Source organism: Suricata suricatta, chromosome 17, assembly GCF_006229205.1.
Source record: "Suricata suricatta isolate VVHF042 chromosome 17, meerkat_22Aug2017_6uvM2_HiC, whole genome shotgun sequence".
Lineage (NCBI taxonomy): Eukaryota > Metazoa > Chordata > Mammalia > Carnivora > Herpestidae > Suricata > Suricata suricatta.
The window spans coordinates 40,015,590-40,039,549 of NC_043716.1; the positions used below are offsets into that span (position 1 = coordinate 40,015,590).

The 23,960-nt window shown below is 50.4% G+C and overlaps 1 protein-coding gene across 8 annotated transcripts in view; it reads right to left on the reverse strand.

Annotated features, from left to right (window-relative positions):
- Window positions 1–7,561: 7,561 nt before the first annotated feature.
- The window catches only part of MPP2 (membrane palmitoylated protein 2), a 27,530-nt gene continuing 11,131 nt past the window's right edge, over window positions 7,562–23,960 (reverse strand). For all 8 annotated transcript variants that reach the window (XM_029926886.1, XM_029926885.1, XM_029926887.1 and 5 more), the window contains 10 exons: window positions 15,254–15,406; window positions 14,974–15,123; window positions 14,354–14,581; window positions 13,493–13,624; window positions 13,272–13,377; window positions 13,101–13,169; window positions 12,741–12,902; window positions 11,898–12,100; window positions 11,418–11,546; window positions 7,562–10,146 (listed from right to left, as the gene is read on the reverse strand). In XM_029926886.1, coding sequence (XP_029782746.1) covers window positions 9,970–10,146; window positions 11,418–11,546; window positions 11,898–12,100; window positions 12,741–12,902; window positions 13,101–13,169; window positions 13,272–13,377; window positions 13,493–13,624; window positions 14,354–14,581; window positions 14,974–15,123; window positions 15,254–15,406 — 1,509 coding nt within the window. In that variant the 3' untranslated portion in view covers window positions 7,562–9,969. The remainder of the gene's footprint in view (window positions 10,147–11,417; window positions 11,547–11,897; window positions 12,101–12,740; window positions 12,903–13,100; window positions 13,170–13,271; window positions 13,378–13,492; window positions 13,625–14,353; window positions 14,582–14,973; window positions 15,124–15,253; window positions 15,407–23,960) is intronic.

Sequence of the window (23,960 nt, forward strand, 5' to 3'; positions counted from 1 at the left end):
GTCCAACGTGGAGCTCAGACTCAGCAACTGCGAGACCAAGAGTCACGCGCTCCGTGGGCTCAGCCAGGCAGGCGCCCCGGGAGAGGCTTCTCTAAGCTCGTCCAGGAGGCGGTGGCTCATAGGCAAAGAGAAAACAGAAGCAGAGAAGGTAGAAGGGACACGATGAGCTTTCAGGCAGCTCCAGAGCAGGCACTTTGTGGAAACGACAGGCACCCAGCGCTTAAAGCTGGGGGGAGGGAGGTACCTTGGAGCTGGATCTGAGTGTGAGCTCCCCCACCACCCCCAAGCCTAGTGCAAGAACAGCAGGTCTGCTCATCCTGAATGGATCACATGGATTTATCCCTTTTTTATTATGTTTATTTTTTATTTGGAGAGAGGGAGAGAGAGCAAACCCTCTGACAGTGCAGAGCTTGATGCAGGGGCTCGAACTCATGGAACCGTGAGACCTGACCTAGCTGAAATCAGGAGCTGGATGCTTAACTGACTGAGCCACCCAAGCGCCCTGGAGTTTATCCCTTTGTACCCCCAAAAAAGCTTGCTGGAATTTTTATTAGGATTGCATCAAATACATAGTTTCATTTGGGGAGAACTGACATCCTAACAAAAGTGATTTTCATTCCATGAGGAAAGTATAACTTTATTCAGGTCCTCTTGGCAATACTTTATACTTTTCAGCCTGTAGGTCCAGACTATGTATTGCCAGATTTATCACTAAGTTTTTTTATGTTTTTGAAGCTATTGTAAACAGTGTTGCTTTTTAAATTTTTATTTCCGGTTGCTTGTTGCTAATATATAGAAATACAGTTGATCTCTGTGTATAGATTTTATATCATGAAATTTTGCCAAACTCACTTAGTGGTTCTAATAGCTTTTATCTTTTTCTTTTTTGTAGATTCCGTAGAATTTTCTACACACACAATCATGTCATCTATGAATATAGAGAGCATTATGCTTCCATTCAATCTGGATCTCCTTCCTTCCTTCCTTCTTTCCTCTCTCTCCCTCTCTCTTTTCTTCTTTCTTTTCCTTCATTCTTTTTCATATTCTTTCTTCCTTATTCTCTCTCTCTTTCTGTTTTCTTGTGTTTGTTTTTGTTTTTGCCTTTTTGAATCAGCTAAAACCTCTAGTAAGTGTTAAAAAGAGATATTGAGCCACATCTGGGTGGCTCAGCTAGTTAAGTGTCCGGCTTTTGATTTCAGCTCAGATCATGATCTCATGGTTCATGGGTTCGAGCCCCACATCGGCTTCTGTGCTGACAATGTGGAGCCTGCCCCTCCCCTTCTCATCCCCTCCCTCTCTCTCAAAATAAATAAGTAAACATGAAAACAAATTTTTAAATAAAAATAAAAAGATGTTGAAAGCAGACATTCTTGTCTTGTCTCCGATCTTAGGGGGAAGGCACTCGGTCTCTCACCAAAAGTATGATATTATCTGTAGGGATTTCATCTTGTATCAGGTTGGGAAGGTTCTCTTCTGTTTCTAGTTTACTGAGAGTTTTGGTTGTTGTTGTTGTCTTTTAATGAAGAATGGATATTAATTTTGTCAATGATTTTTCTGCAGCTATTGAGATGATCATATTTTTTTTTTAGTCAAAAGAGTCAAAGACTCTTTTCTTTGACTTTCTAATGTCAAACCAGGATCGTGTCCTTGGTGTTACTTTAATCATGAAGAATATTACTATAGATTTGGTAGAATTCAGCAGGAAGGCATGAGTTTTCTTTGTGGGATGGTACAAACTAGACGTTGTTATTGTTTTAAATTTTTATTTATTTTAGAGAGAGAGGGAGAGAGCAGAGATGGGGCGGGAGGTGGGGGGACAGAGGATCCGAAGCGCACTCTCTGCTGTCTGCCCAGAGCCCAGTCTGGGGCTCAAACCCACGAACTGCAAGAGCGCGACCTAAGCCGAAGTTGGACACTTAACTGACCGAGCCACCCGCCCCCCCCCCCGACATTGTTGTTAATTGCTACTTTACATGGACGTCACTGGCTTAGATTCTTGAGTTTCAAATTTTCTTTTTAAGAAGTTCTGTGGCAAACTCTATGTTTTTATCTGAAAATCTAGTTCTTCCATTTACATTCTCGAAAGAATTTTGCCGGGTGTATAATTCGAGGTTGACTACCGTTTTCTGTCAGCATTCTGAAAATACTGTGGTTCTGTCTTCTAGCTTTTGAAAAACCTGCTGTCAGACTGATTGTTGTGACCTGCCTTTTTTCTTAGCCTGCCTTTTCCACTTGTCTTGGTGGATCACCCCTGGCCACGGCCTATTTGTTTTTCTTGTTTGGTGTAAACTCTTGTATATGCGAGCTCATGCCTTTCATCAGTTCTAGGAAATTCTTCTCAAATATTGCCTGCACTCCATTCCTTTTTCATCTCTCCACAGGCCGGAGTTACATTTTTCTATCCTTTTCTTTATTGCTGCCATATCTCTTTCCCTCTCCTTCATAGCTCCCTTCTCCTTATCTCTTTGTTCTGAAGTCTATGTAATTTCTCCTAGGTTAGTACTTCTCAAACTTGAATGTGCCTACAAATCACAGGAATAGTGTTAAATGACAGATTCTGATTCAGTAGGTCACCAGTAGGTGGCACCCAAGAGTCTACCTTTCTTTTCTTTTCTTTTTTTTTTTTTAATGTTTTATTTATTTTTGATACAGAGAGAGACAGAGCATGAGAGGGGGAGGGGCAGAGAGAGAAGGAGACACAGAACCGGAAGCAGGCTCCAGGCTCTGAGCTAGGAGTCTACCTTTCTAACAAGCTCCTCAGGGCTGATGATGAGCTGTGGGTCCAAGCACCCTACCTAGGGGAGCAACTTCCTGGTTCACTAATCTCCATTCAGTTGTGTTTAATTGGCTGCGAACCACTCTCCCTTCCCCTGCAAAATTAGTTTTTATTTTCATCATTGTATTTTTTGTTTCTAAAAGTTCTGGATCATTCTCTTTCAACCCTAACAAGCACCTTGTTGTTTGTTAATTTTTGTAATGCCATCTTTTATTCCATTAAATAGTTGCACATACTTAATTTACATTTTGTGTCTAATATTAAAGGTCCTTGGAGATAGAAATATGCCATTTATGCTCATGGTGGGACTCCTGGGTGGCTCAGTCGTTTAAGGTTAAGCATCTGACTCCTGATTTCGGTTCCAGTCATGATCTCACAGTTTGGAAGATCAAGCCCCAAATCTGGCTTCATGCTGACAATGCAGAGCCTGCTTAGAAGTCTTTCTCTCCTCTTTCTCTATCCCTCCCCCAGCTCGAGTTGCTATGGCCTCTCACTCTCTCTCTCTCTCTTAAAATAAACAAACATTGAAAAGTATACTTAAAAGTGAAAAGCACACTGGTGCCTTGTACACCACTCTGCCTGAACCAGATCCCGATTCCCGGCTTCCAGGCGCTGGGTGAGTCCTTTCCGTCTTTGTACGACTTCAGGGAAGGGAGGAAGCCCTCCCAAACAAGAGGGAGATTTCATTTCTTTCCACTCTGAGGAGCCCAGACTCGGGAAAATCCGACTCAAGTTAGAAAGAAAAGCAACTATTTCTTACCTTGGCCTATAATAAGATACAATTCACAATCACCACAGCAGAATAAAATATAACTCTTAAACTTAAATATATTCAGCTTAATTGTAAACTTTCTGATGTGTTCTTAATTTCCTCATATCATCACAGATGAGACGGTCCCCAGACCAGCGCCTGGGTACCTGTACCTCTACATTGCGAAGGCAGGTTTGTGGGGGACTGCAGAAACAGGAAGATGTGTTTCTGGAAGGAATGGGTGGGGCGGGGCTTTAAGTGCTTAGGTAATTTGTGAAATTGGCACTGCGCCAAGATGTGCAGAAATGAAAAAAAGAGCGAATACAAATAGAAGCAACATCCAGATGCTGCCGACAAGGCCCGTCCCCCTCCTGGGCAGGCGTGATGGTCAGAGGGGCACACTCACGCCTCACACCTGCGGCGTCTGGTTCCCACAATGCACCGTGGTTCCTGTGTGGTCTTTTCCAAAGACATTTGGCTCCTCCCATGAACCTGACTCCGGCCAAGCGAGCGATGCCCTTGGTGAGGCGGGGTCAGAGGGGCCAGAGGACCCGCTGTAATCCTCCATTTTGTCTTCTGGCCCACAGCCTCTCCCTCCGGGTCAGCCTCATTTTCTAACAGCTTTTTTCCCTGTTCCTTAGCATAAAATAATTTTCTGATTTACCCGGGACAAGAGTCCTGGAAATGGCGATCCATCTGCTATTTCGTAACCATTACCGTCGTTATTGAGATGACTAAGAACTTGGAGACTTCCGTGTAGCGGATGGGACCCATCCCACGGGCACAGCTGTAGTAAGGGGTGTTCACCCGTGTGTCTGTGTTTAAAATTTCATGTGTAACCAAAATACCAAAAATTTCAAGTTTCTTTTACCTTGTGGGGAGAGGGGCAGAGAGAAACTCACGAACCCGCTTCTTGGCGCTCCTATAACAGTGCTTTCTTTAAACAAAACAAAACAAAAAACTTTTAACGTTTATTCAGTTTTGAGAGGGGGGAGAACGTGAGTAGGAGAGGGGCAGGAAGAGACATAGAGTCAGAGGATTCCAAGTGGGATCTGCGCTGACAGCAGAGAGCCAGATGTGGGGCTTGAACTCATGCACTGTGAGATCATGACCTGAACTGAAGTCTGATGCTTAACCGACTGAGCCACGCAAGCGCCCCATGCCATAATTTTTTAAGGAGCTGGGCGATTTATTAGAAGAGGTAATTGAAAAGAAAGACCCTATGGGGCGCCTGGGTGGCTCAAATGGTTAAGCGGCCGACTTCAGCTCAGGTCACCATCTCATGGTTCTGGGTTCAAACCCCGTGTCAAGCTCTGTGCTGACAGCTAGCTCAGAGCCTGGAGCCTGCTTCTGATTCTGTGTCTGCCACTCTCTCTGACCCTCCCCCGCTCACACTCTGTGTGTCTCTCTCTCAAAAATAAATAAACGTTAAAAAGTTTTTAAGAAAAGGAAGACCCTGTTCGCAGTAGCAACCCCAATGCAAAGCAAGCAACAAAACGCAGGGCACCTGTGGATTTAAACCTGTGAAGAGAGCTCCTGCCGCCTCTGTGCCGCATCCCCAGGGGCCGGCCGGGCTGCGGCCCCACGCCTCGCAGCTTCGCAGCCAATGCAACCGTGTCCCTCCGTCCTGGCAGCACGCCGTCCCTACAGCCTGCCCCAAGTCCCCACAAACGCTGCCCTTCACAATTAGATTAGATAAATAGATGAAGGGAACGAGCTAGAAGTTCTCCCTGCTCCCTGCACACCTGCTCAGTCTCTCCCAGGACCGTGGGGTCACCACTAAACCCAGTCCTGAGGGAGGAGGGGCCAGGGCTGGGTGAACTTTAGACTGTGGGCACCCTCACCACCCGGCATGCCTGGGTGTCTAGAAATCCGGGGATGGGAAGCCCACACCTAACCCTCACGGTTCCCTTTCCTATCTCATATTCCTCCTCCACCAAGCGCACCCCACCCTGGACTCTACCAATCTGCCTCCATCTTTGGGAAAGAACACTGGGAAGAAAGCCCCGCCTGAGAACCAGGAGTCCAGGGGTCTGGTTCCAGCTCCACCAATGACTTTCTGCTTGACATTGGACAAAGCCCATCACCTCTCTAGGTTAGTTTCCCAACTGTAATATGATAAGAATCCGTTTTGGTCTACTAACCATAGGCTACTGTGCCAGGAGGGAAAAATAATTTTTAAAATGGTAGCAGAGTTCCTTTTAGAAATTCAGCTATCTTGGGGCGCCTAAGTGGCTCAGTTGATTGAGCATCCAACTTCAGCTCAGGTCATGATCTCACAGTTGGAGAGTTTGAGCCCCACACCAGGCTCTGTGCTTACAGCTCAGAGCCTGGAGCCTGCGTTAGATGCTGTGTTTTCCTCTCTCGCTGCCCCTCCCCTGCTCATGCTCTGTCTCGCTCTCTCTTTCTCTCCCTACCTCTCTCTCTCTCTCAAAAATAAACATTAAAAAGAAGAAATTCAACTATCTTTATTAGGAAAATACCTTGATGCCAATTCGAGGCTAAAAGATTTCCTCAACTCCCAAGGTTATGGCGAAAATAGGTGAGCGGTCATTGGCCAACTTGGCCGCACATTAGAATCCCTTGGGGAGCTTTTAAAACTTAGGGCTTCCCAGACTCCACACCCAGCCTGGCAGAGACTGGACAGACCTTGTTTCTCTTCCTGAGTACCAAGAAAAACTACATTTCCCAGGCTCCTTTCCAATAATCCAGGGCCCCATGATGAGATTCTGGCCAATGGATGTGGGCAGGCTGGCCTGGCCAATAAAATTCCTTCGTCATATGCTACACTTTATTTTTCTTCCATGACATCTGTGGAGCCTGTTTTGTAAAGATGATGGGGTCAAAAATGGAACGAGGCTGGATCTCTGAGTCCCTGCTAGGAGTGCCACCCAATTCCCACGCGATGTGATGTGAGCGAGAAATTAATATCAAAGCTGCGTTCGTTACAGCAGTCAGCCTTTGCAGAACTTCCGATTTAACTGACCTGGAGTACGGTCCAGGCAATTGTTGTTTTGTTTTGTTTTGAACCCTTCGGGCAATTCTAACGTACAGGATTGAGAACCACTGGATTAGGACAAAAATACAAGTGTGGAGTTGCTAGGTGTGGTGATGAAATATCCATTTTCCAAGGACACCCCGAAGATGGGAAGAAGGTTGCTCAAAAATGAGAGGAAGAGGCTCCAGCAACACGGAGGGAGGCAGGGGAGCCCAAAGACAAAGGTTGACCAGAAAAATATTCTATGTGCTGGGAATGAGCAGGGAACATCAGAGTTGGGGTATTTAAGATTCATCTCTAAACTCTCATCAGAGCTGTTACGTGGAAGACATAAGCCCCTGGGTTTGCCTCCAAACCACTAGTGAAGTCGGCCCCGCGCTTGCCCTGTGTGAGTGGAGGCTTTGGGGAAATCAAAGGAAGAGAGCGGGTTCCACATTTGGTTGTGACAGGGAGAAGGGAAGAGCTAGAGTCTCCTGTGGAGACTCCTCAGTGACAATTCTGGGCTCCCCTGAAGAATTCAAGCTGGGAAAGAAGGCTGATGCCTTAACCCTGAAGGATTTCACTCACAAACACACACACACACACACACACACACACACACACACACACCCATGGTGACATCTGGGTGACATTTCAACCAGCTCTCTATGGTATGTATGGCCAAGCACCTAGAACTAATCCTAGCATCAGCACTGGGGAAGTCAGTGCCACTGTCACAGAGAACGAGCCTAAGGGGTACAGGGACCTGCCCCACACAGCAAGTTCTGGGTGACGTGAAATGGATTAGCCATGGAGTTCCTGGGTCTCCTGGCACCCGTGAATGTTCACAGACTCCTGGCTACGGCCATTTAGAACAAGCATTTTCTGGGGATGGGGCAAGATGGAATGGTGGAATGAGAATTTTTAGAAGATGTCACAGGACACAAGACAATTCACTCCAACTTCCACTCCAGAATCATCCGTGCTGGGTTCCCCACCCTCACCCTGTCCCGAAGCCATCCACTGAGCCCCAACCAGAGACAGACAGAGTCCAGAAGCCTTTGTTTTCACATTTAATCAAAGGAAAAGAAAGAAAACAAGTCAGAGCAAAAGCTCAAGAATTGACTGAGGGAGAGGAGAGGGGTGCAATCGGGCTGGCACCGAGTGGGGACAGTGGGGGACAGAGTCCTCATCCTGAGGTGTCTCAAACACAAGCGTCCAGGGAGGGAGAGAGGTGAAGTGGTGGGCACACACCTGTTCCAACCCAGCCCTGGGCCAGGGGTGGGGCAGGGGGGCGTGGGCAGGGGAGAGACGACGCAGTTCAGGGAGGGATGAAGACAGGAGAGGAGGGACCAGGCTCAGCCACCAGGCATCACTAGAGGTGAAGGGGGCAAAACGGCATCAACACGGGAGATCTGCCCTAAGGGGCCAAGTGCCAACGCTCCAGCAAGGCGCTCGCCCCCCCCCCATGCCAGCCTCCCTCCACTCCCATCGGAGTATGGTCTCTCCATCAGCCACTTTGGAGGTTAACCAAGGCGGGGAGGGTTTGCACCAGCAGATCTTAGGCTGCCCCCACTCCTAAGTCCTCCAGGGGAGGTGGGAACTAGCAAAGGATACCAGTGATTGCCTCGGGCCAGCCAGCAGGAGAGCCCCGACCAGTCTTCCTCCCACTCCTGGTCCCCTTGGGCTGTGGGTAAGGGTTATGTGAGGGGGAGCGGAGGTGAGGATAAAAAGAACACTGGCTAAAGGGGAAAAGCTGAGTATAAAGGTGACTGCATAGTGAATGCAGAGCTATGCAAATGAGATGGGAGCAGGCTTGACCTTTACATCTCATTTGCATATCTGATGCAAATGCAAATGAGATCCCTAATATAATAAATATATTTCTAACTTTGTAATAAATATTCTGTCTCTTCTCCCTCCCCTTCCCTAGGAAATGGGCACACAGTGGTTCAGGGGCCAGCTTGGACTGAACGTGCAACGAAGGCTGATCAGATACTCCGGAGAATGGGGAAGTCCGCTGGCGGGCAGTGGGGGTCGCGGTGGGGGCGATGGCGTGGTCCTGGGCAAGGACGGGCTGACCCCAGGCAGGGTCACAGAGAAGGATGAGGGACAGACACCTGGGGAAGTCTAGGACGACATTCTTTTCTTAAAAGGGATTTTCCTATTTTACACAATTTGCCTTCCCCAAGGACAGAGGATGGCTTTTAGGACAGGGGGACAATAGGACAGGTGGGGGAAACATCTGGGGAGGACCAAGAGTCTGGAATCTGGGACAAGAGTCTCATAAGAAATGGGAGCTGATGGGGTCCCCCCAAAGGGCCCCAAAAAGTGACCTCCCAAGCCAAACAACCGTTTGCTTCTCTTCTCCAAAACCCAACACTGATACACACACCAGTGGCACAAACACAGACAGGGTGCCGCAGCGTGAGGAACAGAAGCTGCGCTGAGACAGTGTGGATAGCGCCCGCTGGAGTTGTTCAGCAAGAAGCTGGCTAGAGCACAAATGTCCTCCTCTGAGCCCATGTCTCCACAGCCTGCTCACAGGTCCCCTCAGCACCCATCCTCAGCCGCCCCAGGACCCCACCAGAGGGGTGAAATGGACAACGGTCTTGAACAGGGAGCCCAGAGGTGCCCCACCATGGGCCATGATCAGTAGTAAAGGCTCCCAGTGATCGGCTTTGCAGTCAGTCCACCCCTACCCCATTTGAGCCCGCCCATGCCTGCTGGCCTTGCCCTGCAAGGGGGGTGGAGGGGGTAGGGGCGGGGAGCAGAGCTGATCTGTCAGGGGCACATTGGAGAAGTCTGTGGAGAGACTTCGGCAGTGAAAAGCTGTGGATGAGGGAAGGATAGGGCGGAGTCCGCTTGTGGGACTCCACCCCATTCCAGGGAGCTGGGACGGCCCTGCTGGTTCAAGCTCGGGCTCCTCCAGCCTTCAGGATGGCACCAGGATGGCACCACTGCCCTGGACTGCCTGGCTGCCAGGACCTGCACTCCCTGGTCTGGAAAGAGCCCAAGGCCCGGCTCCTAGGCCACAGGGGTGAGAGGTGGGAGGAGCCCAGGAATGGGCGTGGCCAGCCCAAGGAGAACTGGAGAGAGGTGCGTGGTGAACAGACGGACCTGACCCTGATCGGTGGTCCCAAAGCAGCTTTTCTCTTCTCCGGACTGAGCACTAGGGAAGTGACTCTGACACACTCCTGGGCACAGCCTGGCCCTCAGAGAGGGATATCTGGTGGCCAGTGGGTGTGGGGAGCGGGCAGCACCTGGGCACAGAGGTACCTCATGAACACCCATCTCCTTGGCAGTACATGCCTCTGTGCTGAAGCCAGATTAGGGCCCCGCTAGGAGCCATCGCCCAGGGAGAGCCAGACCGCCAGGGAATCGAGCTAAGGATCATGGCTGGGGAGGGGGATGGATTCGGGGTTCTGGGTCACAACCAGAGGGGTGAGGTCCACATGAACAGGCTCAGTACACCCAGCTGACAGGCACCCACTGGGGCTCCGTCCGCAGCTTCTCCATGGCCACCTGGAGCTCACGAAAGGTCCTCTCCAGGTTAGTGTTGACCAGGCTGAGGTCGAAGTAGTGCCCATAGCCCCTCTGGATGCGGCTGCTCTCTTCCACTGTCCTCCTCAGGTCTGCCTCCTGCTGGCACAAGGGGACCTCCCAGCCATCAGTGTCCCCCAGTCCCCCCCGCATCATCACGGAGAATCTACGGCCTCCCCTATCTATCCCCCTGCCCAGAGCCCCACCATATCAGGTACAGACTCCATGGCCAGGGAGCAAGGGGCCACCGCAGGTCTCAAGGTGGCTCTCCTGCAGCCATGGACAGACAAATGGGTGAAAAGAAGGAAGGAAGGAAATAACCTTTAGTAAGTGTTGAGCGTGGCACTAACTGCTTTGCAACACACATAATCTTTGAGACAGCTCTGCAAAGCAGGACTAATGATTCCTCCTTTCCAACAGAGAACATTGGGGTACAAAGAAGTCACCCAGCCAGCCAGTGGCTGCACAGGATCTGCCTAACGCCAAAGTCAGGGGTCCCTCCAGTGTGACAAGGCACCTGAGATGCACCTGCCATGCACGCCACTACTAAGGCCATCCACAGGGCCCCCGGGGCCACGGCTATCCCACACCTAATTAAAGCTGGCCAGCTGGCAGAGTAGGGGTGGGAAGAAAACTTTGAATACTGACTTAAATAAGCAGAGGTGGAAGTTCTAGGGCTGGCCCAGCTTTGTCCCAGTGGCTGCAGCTGGCTATGTTTGTGGCCAGAGGACCTTAGAGGGGAGCCCAGCCCAGACAGCCTCTCCCGGGCCTGAGCCGGGCTCTGACAAGGGGGCTGAGGACTGCAATACCAGACCTGGCCAGCAGATGGACCCCTGAGCTCAGAGTCCCGCAAACCCTACCTCGGGAGAAGGCTGCTCCAAGGGGCACAGAGGCCAGCGCCCTGGTGTCCTGTAACCGCTGACTTGAAGCCTCTCCTTCCAGTTTCCTCCCTGATGCTAACTCATCCCTCCAGCCATCCTTTTCCAGCCTCCAGCCCCCTCCTTCCTTTCAGCTTTTCCCTCCAGCTGTAAATAATGCCTGGCCCACTTCTGCCTATAGATCGCCCATTGGCCCTCTGGGCTCCCTTACCCACTCTGTCCCCAGACCATGCACTGAGTGGCAGGCCTGGCAAAAGCTCCCGCACCCCAGGCTAGCTGTATCGCTGACTCTATGAGACTCTGGGGCACTTCACTTCCTTGCTCATATCTTTGTTTCCATACCTATAAAGTGGGAGTCAGGAATCCAACCTCCCTGATATCCTGGGCGGCGCCCTCTCCCCTTCCCCAACACCACCTTCTCCTCATCAGCTCCAGCCTGCCTTCCCCCCAGGCAGCCACCAGACCCCTCCCACTGCACCCTAGAGCCCTCACCGTAAGCTGCTTAGTGGATACCCCACTCTCCAGTGCAGCCCTGTTCATAGCCCGGAGGGTCTCATAGTCGGGGGCCTCAATGAAAACCACGTAAGGGACAAACTCAGCTGTTCTCAGCACTTTCACCGCCTGCAGGAAAAGAAGTGGGTGGGGGAGTAGGTCCCCGTGGGTATCCTGGAAGGTGGAGGAGGGTAGCTGGAGGGACAGGTCCCTGGGAGGGTGGGGAAATGGCACCTAGAGATGGATGGGAGAGGAACAGCTGGCAGGTGGCAAAAGGCTGGGGACCAGGAAACTGGAAGAAGCTTGGGGTGGGGGGGGCGAGCTAGGAGGGTGAGAAAGAGATTCTAGGTGGGCTGGGTCCCTAGCCGGAGTTGGGGGTGCTTGGGAGACCAGTGCCTGGAAGTAAATGGGGAGTGCTGGACCGCAGCAGAGTACCCAGCTCGGCGGAGGGTGGGGATACTGGGCAGCCGGGGGCGGTACCTGGGGGTTGACGTCCAGCACGCACACTTTGCCGGAGGCGACCACGCCCCGGATGGAGTCGATGCGCGTGCCATACAGGTTGCCCTCGTACTCGCCATGTTCCAGGTAGCGCCCGGCGCGGATGTCGGCCTCCATCTCCCCACGGGACACAAAGCTGTAGCCCTGGCCTTCGCGTTCGGAGTCCTTGGGTCGCCGGGACGTGTCTAGGGGGAAGGAGGGGCCGAGTGACCACAGGCAGGCTGTGCCACTTCGGACACACGTGCGGCCTCCCTCCGCCTTCAGAGCGCTGCTGCCGCCCCCACACAGCACCCTCACTGTCACCACTGCCACACACGAATTCGAGACTCCCACAGTGAGAGGAACTTCAGAGTTCACTGCTCCAACCTAGTGCTCACAGATGGGGGCTGAGGCCCGGAGAGGGCGATGTGCACCCCAAAGCCACACACCAAGGTCAAAAAGATCTGGGGTCCGCTCTCAGGTTCCTGCCTCCAGGAACCAGGGGCCCTCACCACTCCAGCTGGTTCTGTCACCAAGAAGCCCCGTCTTCCACAAGGCCACACACAGCCCTGTTTCACATGGGTTCCCAGCTGGGCTTCTAGTAAGTGAGACATGAGAGACGGAAAGGCAGAAAGGCGAGGTCTGCCCAGCCCACCCAGGCCACAGGTTCAAAGGACCGCTTCCCGACCCCTCTTCGGCCTGCAGTTCCCCAGAAAACCTGCAGAGGGCGCACGTCCCCACGCCTCACCCAAAAGCACAGCTTGACTTAGTGCCCATGCAGATGCCCGCCCGCAGGGCAGCTCCTGCCCCCTGCCCTCCACCCACCAGGGTCCAGCTCCCACTCACAGGGCACGGTGGTTCCATAGCGATCTGGATCCCACATGATGAGCTTGTTCTTCAGGCTGCGACGGCCGACACCCTGCGCTCCAATGAGCACTAGGGTTTTCCGGCGGAAGGGGGGCATGCGGGCCACCTCCTCATAAATGAGCAGCTCATGGCGGTCAAACTCTGAACACAAGGTGAAGGCGCGCCTCAGGCTACAGGCTAGGCCAAGGACAAGAAGACTGGGGCCAGGGTGCAGCAGAGAAAGACTGGACAGGTACTGAGGACGGGACTCGCAGCATCAGCACCAACAAGTCACTGGTGGGGGTGGGAGGGGGCATGCCATCTTAGAGGAGGACGGGGAAGGGGACCTCCAACACCCACCTGCATTCTTGGTGGTCAAATACATCATTCGCTTCTTTTTCTTTCCTGAAAGGCTGCCACATAGGGTCCCTGGGCACAGGGAGATGGACGAGTGAGGCCAGGCAGGCTTGAGTCAGATCTCAGATTAGGGATTATGAGGCTGCGTGGGTGGGGGTGGGAGGACCCTCATACCTGAGGTGGGTGTCAGCTCCAGATCCCGTTTGACAAAGGCCTTCCGCTTCTCCTCCAGCAGTTGGCTGGGGATAAGCCCCGCGCTGCCCCCTTCTACATGGCATGCCTGAGATAGACAAGGGGGAAAGATCTGGCTGAGTGAGAAGACACCTCCGGGGGCCCTCCGCTCTCCACCCCCACCCCATACCCGGAGAGATGGATGGACAGACCAGAGGGCTCACCTGCCACCAGTTAGCATCGTCCTGGTTTACAATCTGCAGCAAGTCCGCGGCGTTGAAGCGCAGGCCAGCTTCCTTGCAGGGGATGAGACTGTCTCTTGCAGGGTCATAGTCAAAGTGGCATTTCACAAATACCTGGACCCAAGATCAGAGAAGGGTCAAGGCAAAAGGGAAGGCTGGAGGTCAGAATCCTTCTCAGACCAACACCCCCCCCACCCCCTGCCGCTTCCCTCTCTGAGGGTGGGGGTGGGGGGAGTGTCACACAGTCCACAATATTCCCCACATCCTGGCAAAGGTGAAGACAGAGTCTCTGGCATGGCCCCTTTAGTAGGGGCATGATGCCCCCAGGCCCCCCTGGCCACCTCCCTGTACCAGCCTCCCTTTGCATCTAGAACAAAAGGACTGATGGGGCCTCTGGAGGGCCTGGGGCCATGAACCCACCCACTGAGGAGGAGGCAGGATCACCAGGTAAGGGATCCTTCAGTCCACCCACAGCTGCCCCTTGGAACAGGGGGCTCTGGTAGACGGCTAGAGAGCTGACAGGAGAAAGTGGACAAAGCAGCCAGATCCCCACCATCCACCAACCAGGAGGCAGTAGTACAGGCCACCTGGCAACTCGATAACCCGCATGTACGCACATGGTACACACAGGCCCGGGGCTGCATCGATCAATACAGGTGCCTATTTGCCTACCCCAGGCCTTAAGCGCACGTGTCCCTTGCACCTGCATATGAGTGCCCAAGACTCAGACCAATGTGCTGGAGATGGAGACTCCCACTCCTGCCTGTGACCCTGGCAGCTGGGAGCCCAGGGCTGTCCCTTGGGCCGTGGGCTGGGGGGGGCGGGGGGGGCGGAGGGGCCTACCTGGCGGGGCAGATGGGGCTCCTGGTAGCTGGGCAGGATCTTGAGGACGACGCTGCCGCTGGCACTGCGCAGGAGCTCCTGCAGCGCTCGGGGGTCGCTGCCCACGGGCTGCCCGTTCACCTCCTTGATGATGTCGCCCACGTGCAGCAGGCCTTGCTGAGCCACCATGCCCCCGTGCAGAATTCGTGCTATCACCAACTCGCCGCCCTCCACACGGAAGGTCACTCCCTGGGGGGTGGGAGGGTGGAGGGCGGTCTGATGAGGACCCCAGCTGCTCCAAGTCAGGATCTTCAAATGGGTTTCCTCACAGCCCCTCTATTCCCATCCTCACCCCTTCCACCCCAGACTCACAGGGCCCTCCTCTTCCATTTTTCTGCCCAAATCCTTCACGTACAGGGGCACTCATGGAGGGAAGGGGGGCAGAGGGGAGAGGGCCTAGCACATGTATGTGTGCAGCTCAGATGCACAGTGGCTGCGGTCTCCTGGGACTGCATGGGCCCGGCCCTGAGCAAAGCTGGTGCCGTCTTCCCCTTCAGCCCTCTCAGGGCCAGATCTGGGCACCCACTGCTTCCTCTCCGCCCCCTCCTGCTCCCGCCCGCGGCCCTGCCCTACGGCCTCACCAGATGCTCTCCAGCGGTCTTGCGGATGCCCACCATGCGCACCGCATCGGGAGGCACCGGCTGGTTGCTGAAGGTGGGGTCCAGGCCAGGGCTGGGCGGGGGGGTCTCATAGGTCTTCGAGGCCACAGAGTCGTGTGTCTCCAGGAGGGACTGGAGAGGTGGTGGAAAGAGGGGATCATGGTACAGTGCCCGGTGGCGCTAACTCCCCGCCAGTCTCTCTCGAAGCGGCCGCCCCAGCCACGCCCCAGCCACGCCCCACGCCACGCCCCCGGGCCGGAACCTGGAAGTGAGGCTCCTGGAGGATGCGCGCCAGCTCCGCGGCGGTGCTGCTCTGCTCTGCCAGCTGTGCTAGGTCCCGAAGGATCTCCTGCACCAGCTCCAGATTGTTGTCCCGCACGGCCTCCAGCTTGGTCTCCTCCAGCCGCTCGTGGGCCTGGTGGGTGAGGGCGGAGCGGGTGACACCGGAGGCTCTCCCCAAGAACCCGGGGCTACCACACACTGTCCCCCGTCAGCTCAAATCTTGACTTCAGACTCCGCCCTCATTGCTTCTGACCTTCAGCTTCAGACCCTCTCGCACCCACCCGGGAGCACACTCACTCCCACGTATGCAGGCACTCCTTGCCTTCTTTCTCTTCCCAAAATGGTGACTAGGGCCCAATGTAGGGAAGGGAGAGTACAAAGGATAAACTATCATTCCCATCCGTTTGCCACAGAGGGTCGTTAAACTTATCAAGTGGTCTCCAGCCCCCCAGGACCCTATAAGCATGTGAGTTCAAGGACAGCTTCTTCTACCGGACAGCATGGTCTTGGACATCCCGTAGCCAGAGATGAAGAAGCCAGGGAGGTGGAGTAACTTGCTCAAGGTCACAGTGACCCGAACTTGGGTCTCCAGGCCTTTAGCCTCATGCTCCCGGTGAGGGAGGGGACAAGAAATTAATTAGTACAACTGACCTTGAACAACACGAGGTTTGCCACCCCAACCGCAGCACAGTCAAAAATCCACGTATAACTTTTTACTCCATGAAGACTTAATTACTAATAGACTACTATTGACTATAAGCCTTATGGATAACAGAGTTGGTTGGGGCCCCTGCGTGGCTCAGTCGGTGGAGTGCCTGACTCTTGATTTTAGCTCAGATCATGGTCTCAAGTTCGTGGGATCAAGCCCCTATGTCAGGCTCTGCGCTGGATGTGGGGCCTTTTTGGAATTCTCTCTCTCCCTCTCCCACTGCCTCTCCTCTGCTTATGTGAGTGTTCCCCCACCTCTCTCTCTCAAAAAAAAAAAAAAAGAGTTGGTTAACACATATTTTCTATGTTACATTATTATATACTGTACTCTACAATGAAGTAAGCAAGGGAAAAGAAAATGCTAAGAAAGTCATAAGGAAGAGAAAACATATTTACAGTACTGAACTTTATTTATTGAGAGAAGTCCACAGACAAGTGAACTTGCACAGTTCAGACCCATGCTGCTCAAGGGCCAAATGCACGTGGCACCAGGAGAGGACCTTGCACCTACTTATTGCTTTACTGATTCTGGGCTCCAGGACGAAGTGTTCCAAAAAGGGGAAAGGAAACTTTTACCAGTGACCAGCCCAGCAAGGAGAGTTATGTTAGTTGGGTCAGGAAGTAAGGAGTCTCATTTCAGGGCTATAAAGGAAGACTTTTTTTTCTCTTTGAACCATTTGCAAAATAGATCTAAGTCACTTCACCCTGGAATAATTCACCATACATCACCTAAGAACAAATAGGAGATCAGCTACATAAACCGTTGCCACATGGAAGAAGTTCAACATTGACACACTGATGTGATATCATCTAATAGACAGTCTCTATTTAAATACTGGCTAGTGTCCCAAAAATATCCCTTCTAGTTTTGGGGGTTTGTTTTTGTTTTTTCCGATCAACAATCTCCTCAAGGACCATGTGTTACACTTGGTTGTCATATCTTTCTACTTCCCTTTGATCTAGACCGGATCCCAGTAACTTCTGGTCTCTCAGGACATTTTTAAGTTCAGGCAAGTAGTTTGTAAAATGCCCCACAACTGGATTTTTCTGATTGTTACGCCATGATTAGACTCAGGTTAATCATTTTTGGCAAGAGTTCTACATAAGCAATCTTGTGTCTTTCTCACACATTGAGACCGTGTGACTATTTTCTAAGTCTGTTATTCCTTCTACATTTATCAGGTGGCATTCTACTATGAGAAAGAACTTGTCCTTTTTCCCTCCCTCCCCACCTCTCTTTCCCCTCAACTCCCCTCTCTGTATCACCATGGATTCTTTTTATTCTCTGTTCTAACCCACCAACATCACTATCCTTGTGTCCGTTCATCCCAAACTTGTCCAGCGGGAGCTCCAAACACACCTGAGTCCTTTTGACACGTTCCCATCAGTCCTTGAGCACCTTCTTCCTTCTGCCACGGGCTCAACTTGTACTTTCCCTACCCCAGATCTGGGCTCCACAATTTCTCCAAGGAACTTGGATTCCTTGTGGCAGGGAATGGTACTTAGAAGCCAAGATCTGGGCACTCAGTGCTCATTGCCTCTGGCACGCCACTTCTTTAGTGACCATGAGTCGACATTGAGAGTTCCAATTAAAATCTAACTCTGCAAAAGTTTCCTCCTCTGCTCCCATTCCGTATCTGTGCCTCCCTTCTCCTTCAGGGAGAACTTATTTTCCAAAAATATGAATATATTTACTTCTCGGTTCCATCCTTTAATATTTGAAAAGATTTTAAAAATCCTAAACTACTGTGACTACCTATCACAAAATTAAGTAAAAGTCAGGATTTATCTGCAGTTCCTTTTGTCCTCAGAATAGCTGAAAAGCGCTTACAGCATTAGGGAGATGTTCTATATCGATAGATGTCCAATATGGCAGCCACGTGTGGCCACTGAGCAATGTGACTGGTGTGACTGAGAAGCTGAATTTTTAATTCTGCATCAGCTGTGCAGTTTATTTAAGTGTTTTCATTTTCATTTAAGTATTTAAATAAATACTCACATGTGGCTAGTGGCTACCATAGTAAATAGTACAGGCTTAGAATATATCTCCCTTAGAATATATCATAGTCAGAATACTGTGAGCAAACGTTACTAGAATTAATTCCCTTTTCTGTATAGTTATGCTAACAATTTAACATGTGAACAGACTCACTGATCTGCACTTCATTTCAGAGTTTCCTGTTTTCCATTCTTTTAAATTTACTTGTATTTTTGGAATATTTACAACATTTACATGGTTCAAATTTTAAATCTAGGGGCATCTGGGTGGCTCGTCGGTTGAGCATCCAAGTCTTGATTTCGGTTCAGGTCATGATCTCATGGTCCTGGGATGGAGCTTCACGTCAGGCTCCATGTTGAGTCTGGAGCCTGCTTGGGATTCTCCCTCTCTCTTTCTCTCTCTCCCTCTGCCACTCCCTCCCTCCCTCTCTCAGAAAGATCATTTTAAATCTATATAGAAAGTAAACTCAGGGGCGTCTCAGTGTGGCTCAGTTGGTTGAGTGTCCGACTTCAGCTCAGGTCATGATCTCCTGGTTCGAGCCCCTTACTTCTTTTCACAAAAATAAGTAAATATTTCTCTTTCTTTTTTACATAAAAGGTAGAACCCTATACACAAACACTCTTTGATTCCTTTATTTTTTTTTTAATTGGCTTTGTTTCCTGTTTGGCTTTTTACTTAACACGATACCTTGGAAATCACTCTATGCTGCTATGATCTTCCTTTATTATTATTATATATATTTTTTAATTACTGTATTTGACTCACTGCAGGACTGAAGTACCATAATGTATTCAACCAATCTCATGGGTATTTAGATTATTTCTAATATTTTACTTGTGCAAATAAAGCTGCAGTGAATACCCGGGCACAGCTGTTGTCTATCCGTAGAGAAGCCTTCCATGTAAATTTCTGGATCAAGCAGTAGCTACACTGCGGTTTTGTTAGATATTGACAACCCCCCCTCCATGGGGCTTGGGCCGCTTTGTCCTCTCACCAGCTTTGGATGAGAGACTTCCCGGAAGCCAGAAGCCGTGACCAGAGTATGTGATCAAACCGTTGCGTGTCTGCCAATCACATGGCTGAGAAGCCACCTCTCAGTGGGACTTGATTTGCATTTTGCTTAGGGAGTGAAGCCGAGCACCTCCCCATATGCTCAAAGGCTGTCTCTTTATTTTTTTCTGTAAATCGTTCACGTTTTCTGCCAATTTTCCTATCAGGTCTTGGTTTTTTTCTTTGTCCCATTTTTCACACGTGTTCCATGTTGGAAAGAGAAGCCACTCATCTGTGATATCTCTTGCAGATAGTTTCCTCCAGTTGGTCATTGTCTTTTAATTCTGCTGACAGTTTTTTGTCAATGCAAAAAATTTTTAATGTAGTTAAGTTTATTAATACATGCATCTGAATGATAAGGCATAGTTTGGAAGGAGGGCTTTCCCCACACACAGATCCATGTTTTCATCTAGGATATGTGTGGTTTATTTTTCACATTTAGATCTCCAATCTACTCACTCAAAATCTCTGCTTTGAGTTTATTCTGATGTATGATGTAAGAATGGCTCCGTTTGAATATCTTTCCAAATGACAATCCAGGTATTCCAATACCATTTATTAAAAATCCATAGCCGGGGGGCGCTTGGGTGGCTCAGTCAGTTAAGCGTCCGACTTCGGCTCAGGTCATGATCCCACGGTCTGTGAGTTTAAGCCCCACTCGGGCTCTGTGCTGACAGCTCAGAGCCTGCAGCCTGCTTCGGATTCTTTGTCTCCCTCTCTGTCTCTCTGCCCTTCCCCCACTCATGCTCTGTCTCGCTATCTCTCAGAAATAAATAAATGTTTAAATTTCTTTTTTAAATCCATAGGAAAAGTATTGTCTAATTTTCTAGGTGTGATAACAGTAGTGCGATTATTTTTTTAAGAATCTTTATATCTTTTAGTTATATACCGAAATACAGATAGAATTACATCTGAGATTTGCTTCAAAATCATTCAGGAGAGAGGGATGTAGGTGGAGGTACGGATAAAGCAGGATTAGTCGTGAGTTGTTACATGTTGATGCGTAGCAATGCGTGATGCACATTCAGGAGACATATTTTTCAGGCCCATAAAGGAGATTTTAAGAACACCTTGTAGGGATACTGAGGATTCAGGGAGGGGCACACAGGGCCCGGCACACAGCGGGTGCTCAGTAAACGCTAGCCCCTTTCTATCTTCTCTTCCCCAAATAGGCCAAGGGAACAGCATCCCACAGGGGGAGGCACGTTAGTCTCACAGTCACTTAAACTGGCCTCTGGCAGGTGGGAAGTATTTCAGACAGACTCCCACAGCCTGGCCAGGCAGAAAGTTCCCGCACTGGGGAAGCAGACAATTGAAGGAGCAAAGGAGTAGCACTCAGAAACTGAGTGCCTTGGGGTGCCTGGGTGGCACAGTTGGCTAAGCTATCAACTCTGGATTTCAGCTCAAGTCTTAATCTCATGGTCATGGGTTCAAGTCCCCTCATGGGGCTCCTTACTGAGCATGAAGTCTGCTTGGGATTCTCTCTCTCCCTCCCTCTGCCTCCTCGCCACCCTGTGCATTCTCTCTCCCTCCCTCTCTCTCAAAAATAAATAAACATTAAAAAAAAAAAAAGGAAAGAAACTACTTTGGCCTTGATGTTCCTTGATGTTCCTCAGGCGCTAGAGACACATCTCTGAAGGTTCCACCAAAATCTATGTGCTCCTGTCATTTAGCTCATCACAGCCCACCAAGCTTTCCCACTCTGATACCAGCGACTAGAGCAGTGCCTGGAGTCCAGGGCCCAGGAACTGTTATTTCAAGAATGAGCATGGGGTGCCTGGGTGGCTCAGCCGGTTAAGTGTCCAACTTCGGCTCAGGTCATGATCTCACAGTTGGTGGGTTCGAGCCCCACGTCGGGCTCTGTGCTGACAGCTCACTCAGAGCCTGGAGCCTGTCTTCAGATTCTGTGTCTCTCTCTCTCTCTCTCTGCCCCTCCCCTGCTTGTTCTCTGTCTCTCAAAAAATAAACGTTTAAAAAATGTTTAAAAAAATGAAAAGTGGCACTCAGGCATGCAACCATCTCACAATGACCACCTTGGCAGGTCTCTCTTTTCAGCTTAGCAAGGGAGAACACATTCCCAGGAGCCCTCACTCGCCGAGCTGGAAGCCAGCACCCCTCCCAAGCCACTTACCTGCCATCCCTCACTTAATGACACCCCCCTGCAGGCTGGTCCGTTCATCATCCCTATGGCTGCGCTGGGCGTCTTACCCACAGATAAAAAAGCACAGCTCTCCAAGCTCAGCCTTCACTGCCCAGAGGAAACTTTACACATTTAATCATTCAAGTACAAAGGAAACACTACAGCAGAGTGGTCTAAACAGCTGGGTGACGAGCGCTGAGAAGACCTAGCGGGTACCATAATTTACAACACGCTTTTCTGGGACTTTGAAAACTCAGAATTGGATCAATCCTATCCTTGCTCGGTGACATGTTCTCATTATGTTTGGTTTGTGCATGGCTCCTTTCACTTGAGTTGGCACTGAATTAGACATTTTTGTGGTAATAGAACAAGGATCTAAGAACCCACACTCCAACCATAGATGAGAATCCTGACAATAGCCTACGTCTAACCACGTGGCCCACCCACGCATCCCCCTCCCAGAAACCGCCATCTTGATCCCCGAGATCATCTTGCCCCGCCTTCCCGCTGCATGGTTTCATTGTCTCTATGCATTATACATATTCCTAGAATTAATATCATTTCTAATGATTTTTACCTTCTTTTTCAAGGGGGAATTATGCGATAGGTAGTTCCTGGGGGACCTATTTTTTTCACTTAACATTATTAAGTGAAAAATTATTTTACCTACTAATTTTTTATCTGTTATTCTTTTGCTAAAATGGACTCTCATGTTTCATATTAAGAGATAACATTTTATCTCTTTGTTTCACTTATTTTTCACATAATAATATTCTTCTGTAATTCATTCCCTTTTTTCCTCACATGACAGAGGTTCATTTTAACCACTATAGTATATTCCATCCTGCGAATATGCCACATTGGATTCATGTCCTCTCCTGGGGAAGCTCCTGGGTTATTTCAGGCCTTTGCCAGGTGAACAGCGCTGCTATGAACCTTCCAGTCTGTACCTGGAGTACGTGTAAGAGCTTCTCCCGGGAACAAAATTGCTGGGCCGTGGGGCATATGTAGGTTCAAGGGTAAAGCAGCACATTTGCAAAATATCTCATTTAAATGTCACAACGACCCGGTGAGATTAGGAGTCCCAAGGCCATTATCTGAGGCTTGCGTGGGTGAAATGAATTCCTGCACAACTCATCGGTGCACATCTGGGACTCCAGCCAAGGTTTGCTGGGCGCCTCCCCAGCTGTGGTGACACCATCTGGGCACCTGTTGTTTTGTTTTTGTTTCTTTTTAAAACAATTTATTTATTTTTGAAAGACAGAGAGAGAGAGTGTGATCAGGGGAGGGGCAGAGAGAGAGAGGGAGACACAGAATCCGAAGCAGGCCCCAGGCTCCACACTCTGACCTGTCAGACCTGACACGGGGCTCGAACCCACGAACTGTGAGATCATAAGCGGAGTCGAAGTTGGACACCCAATCAACTGAGCCCCCCAGACACCCCTGGGCATACCCCAGAATGCGTGTTCCTGGTACACGCACACCTAGTACATGCAGTATGAGAGGCACCAGACTCCACCACCAGGAAAGTGGTTTTGAATTTCTGTGCTAACCATTTGCTGAATTCTGCCCTGATAATCATTTCAGCACAGCAGGGGCTCAAGCTTATGACAGACCAGAAGTCGGGCCAAGTACACAGTTAGCTACGGGTGCACCTGGTACATGAACCCTGATCTGTCAGCCACTGGTCCGGAAGCAGATTGCAAAAGCAGAAACGTCACGCAGTCATTTCTCTGAGAGTTTTTCCCCTCCACCCTCACACTCTGACATCTCTGATCTTGGCAGAAGACGGGGAATTCACATTTGGAGTCTATGCTTATAATTAAATAGCTCAAAAAGCTGAAAGAAGTCCCAGAGAGTGGTGTGCCAGAAAGGAAAGCCACTCTGCAATCTGGATTTGATGATGGGATTTCCTTTGGTTGGTGGGACATTAGCAAATGTGACACAAGCAGAGGCTTGGAAAGTGCTTGGGACTTGGGACTTGTCCTCCCTTGCTGCTGAGACTGCCAATGGAAGAAACCTGGGCCCCCTCCTAGACGGTAAGAGACCACACCATCCTAGACACTGCAGCCTTCCCAGCCGAGACACCAGATGTGTCAATGAGAACCACCCTGCTCACCAGCCCAGACCCGAAAAACCGCCCAAACCATCCAAAAAAATCATGAGAAATGAATCATGACTGTTTAGAGCCACTAAATTGTGGGATGGTTTGTTACACAGCAGAAACTGACTGATACACTGAGCTCCCCACCACTGTAGCTTCCACTTGTCATGTCCCTTGGTCAGAGTCTCTATCTCAGTCACACACACACACACACACACACACACACACACACACACTGCCCCCACTCCTTCAGTCTTCTAGGGCTCTCTCACCCCAGCCTTATTACAGGAGTGGAGGCCTCCCAGTGAACTCCAGTCAATGACCAAGACTGCATGGTAACAGCTCTTCATGGTTTGAAACGCCCTTCCTCATCCATGACTTTCCCCACGCCCACCACGACGCTGAGAGATATCATTATCCCCACTTTTCCAAAGAAATAACTAAAGCTCAGAGAGATTGTCAGACATACTAATATCACACAACCAAGCAGGACTTTTCTGACTCCAAACCCCATGTTCTTTCTACCTCATCTCATGTGGATTAGATCACAGGTCCCCAGCTGGCAGATGTCCCCACTGGCAACAGTTTGCCGGAATTTCTGAATGTCAGCTGACTTGGATTCCTCACCTTGGCCTTGCCTGTTGTTGGAACACCTGCTGCTGGATCCAGGTCAGCCCTCCCAGATG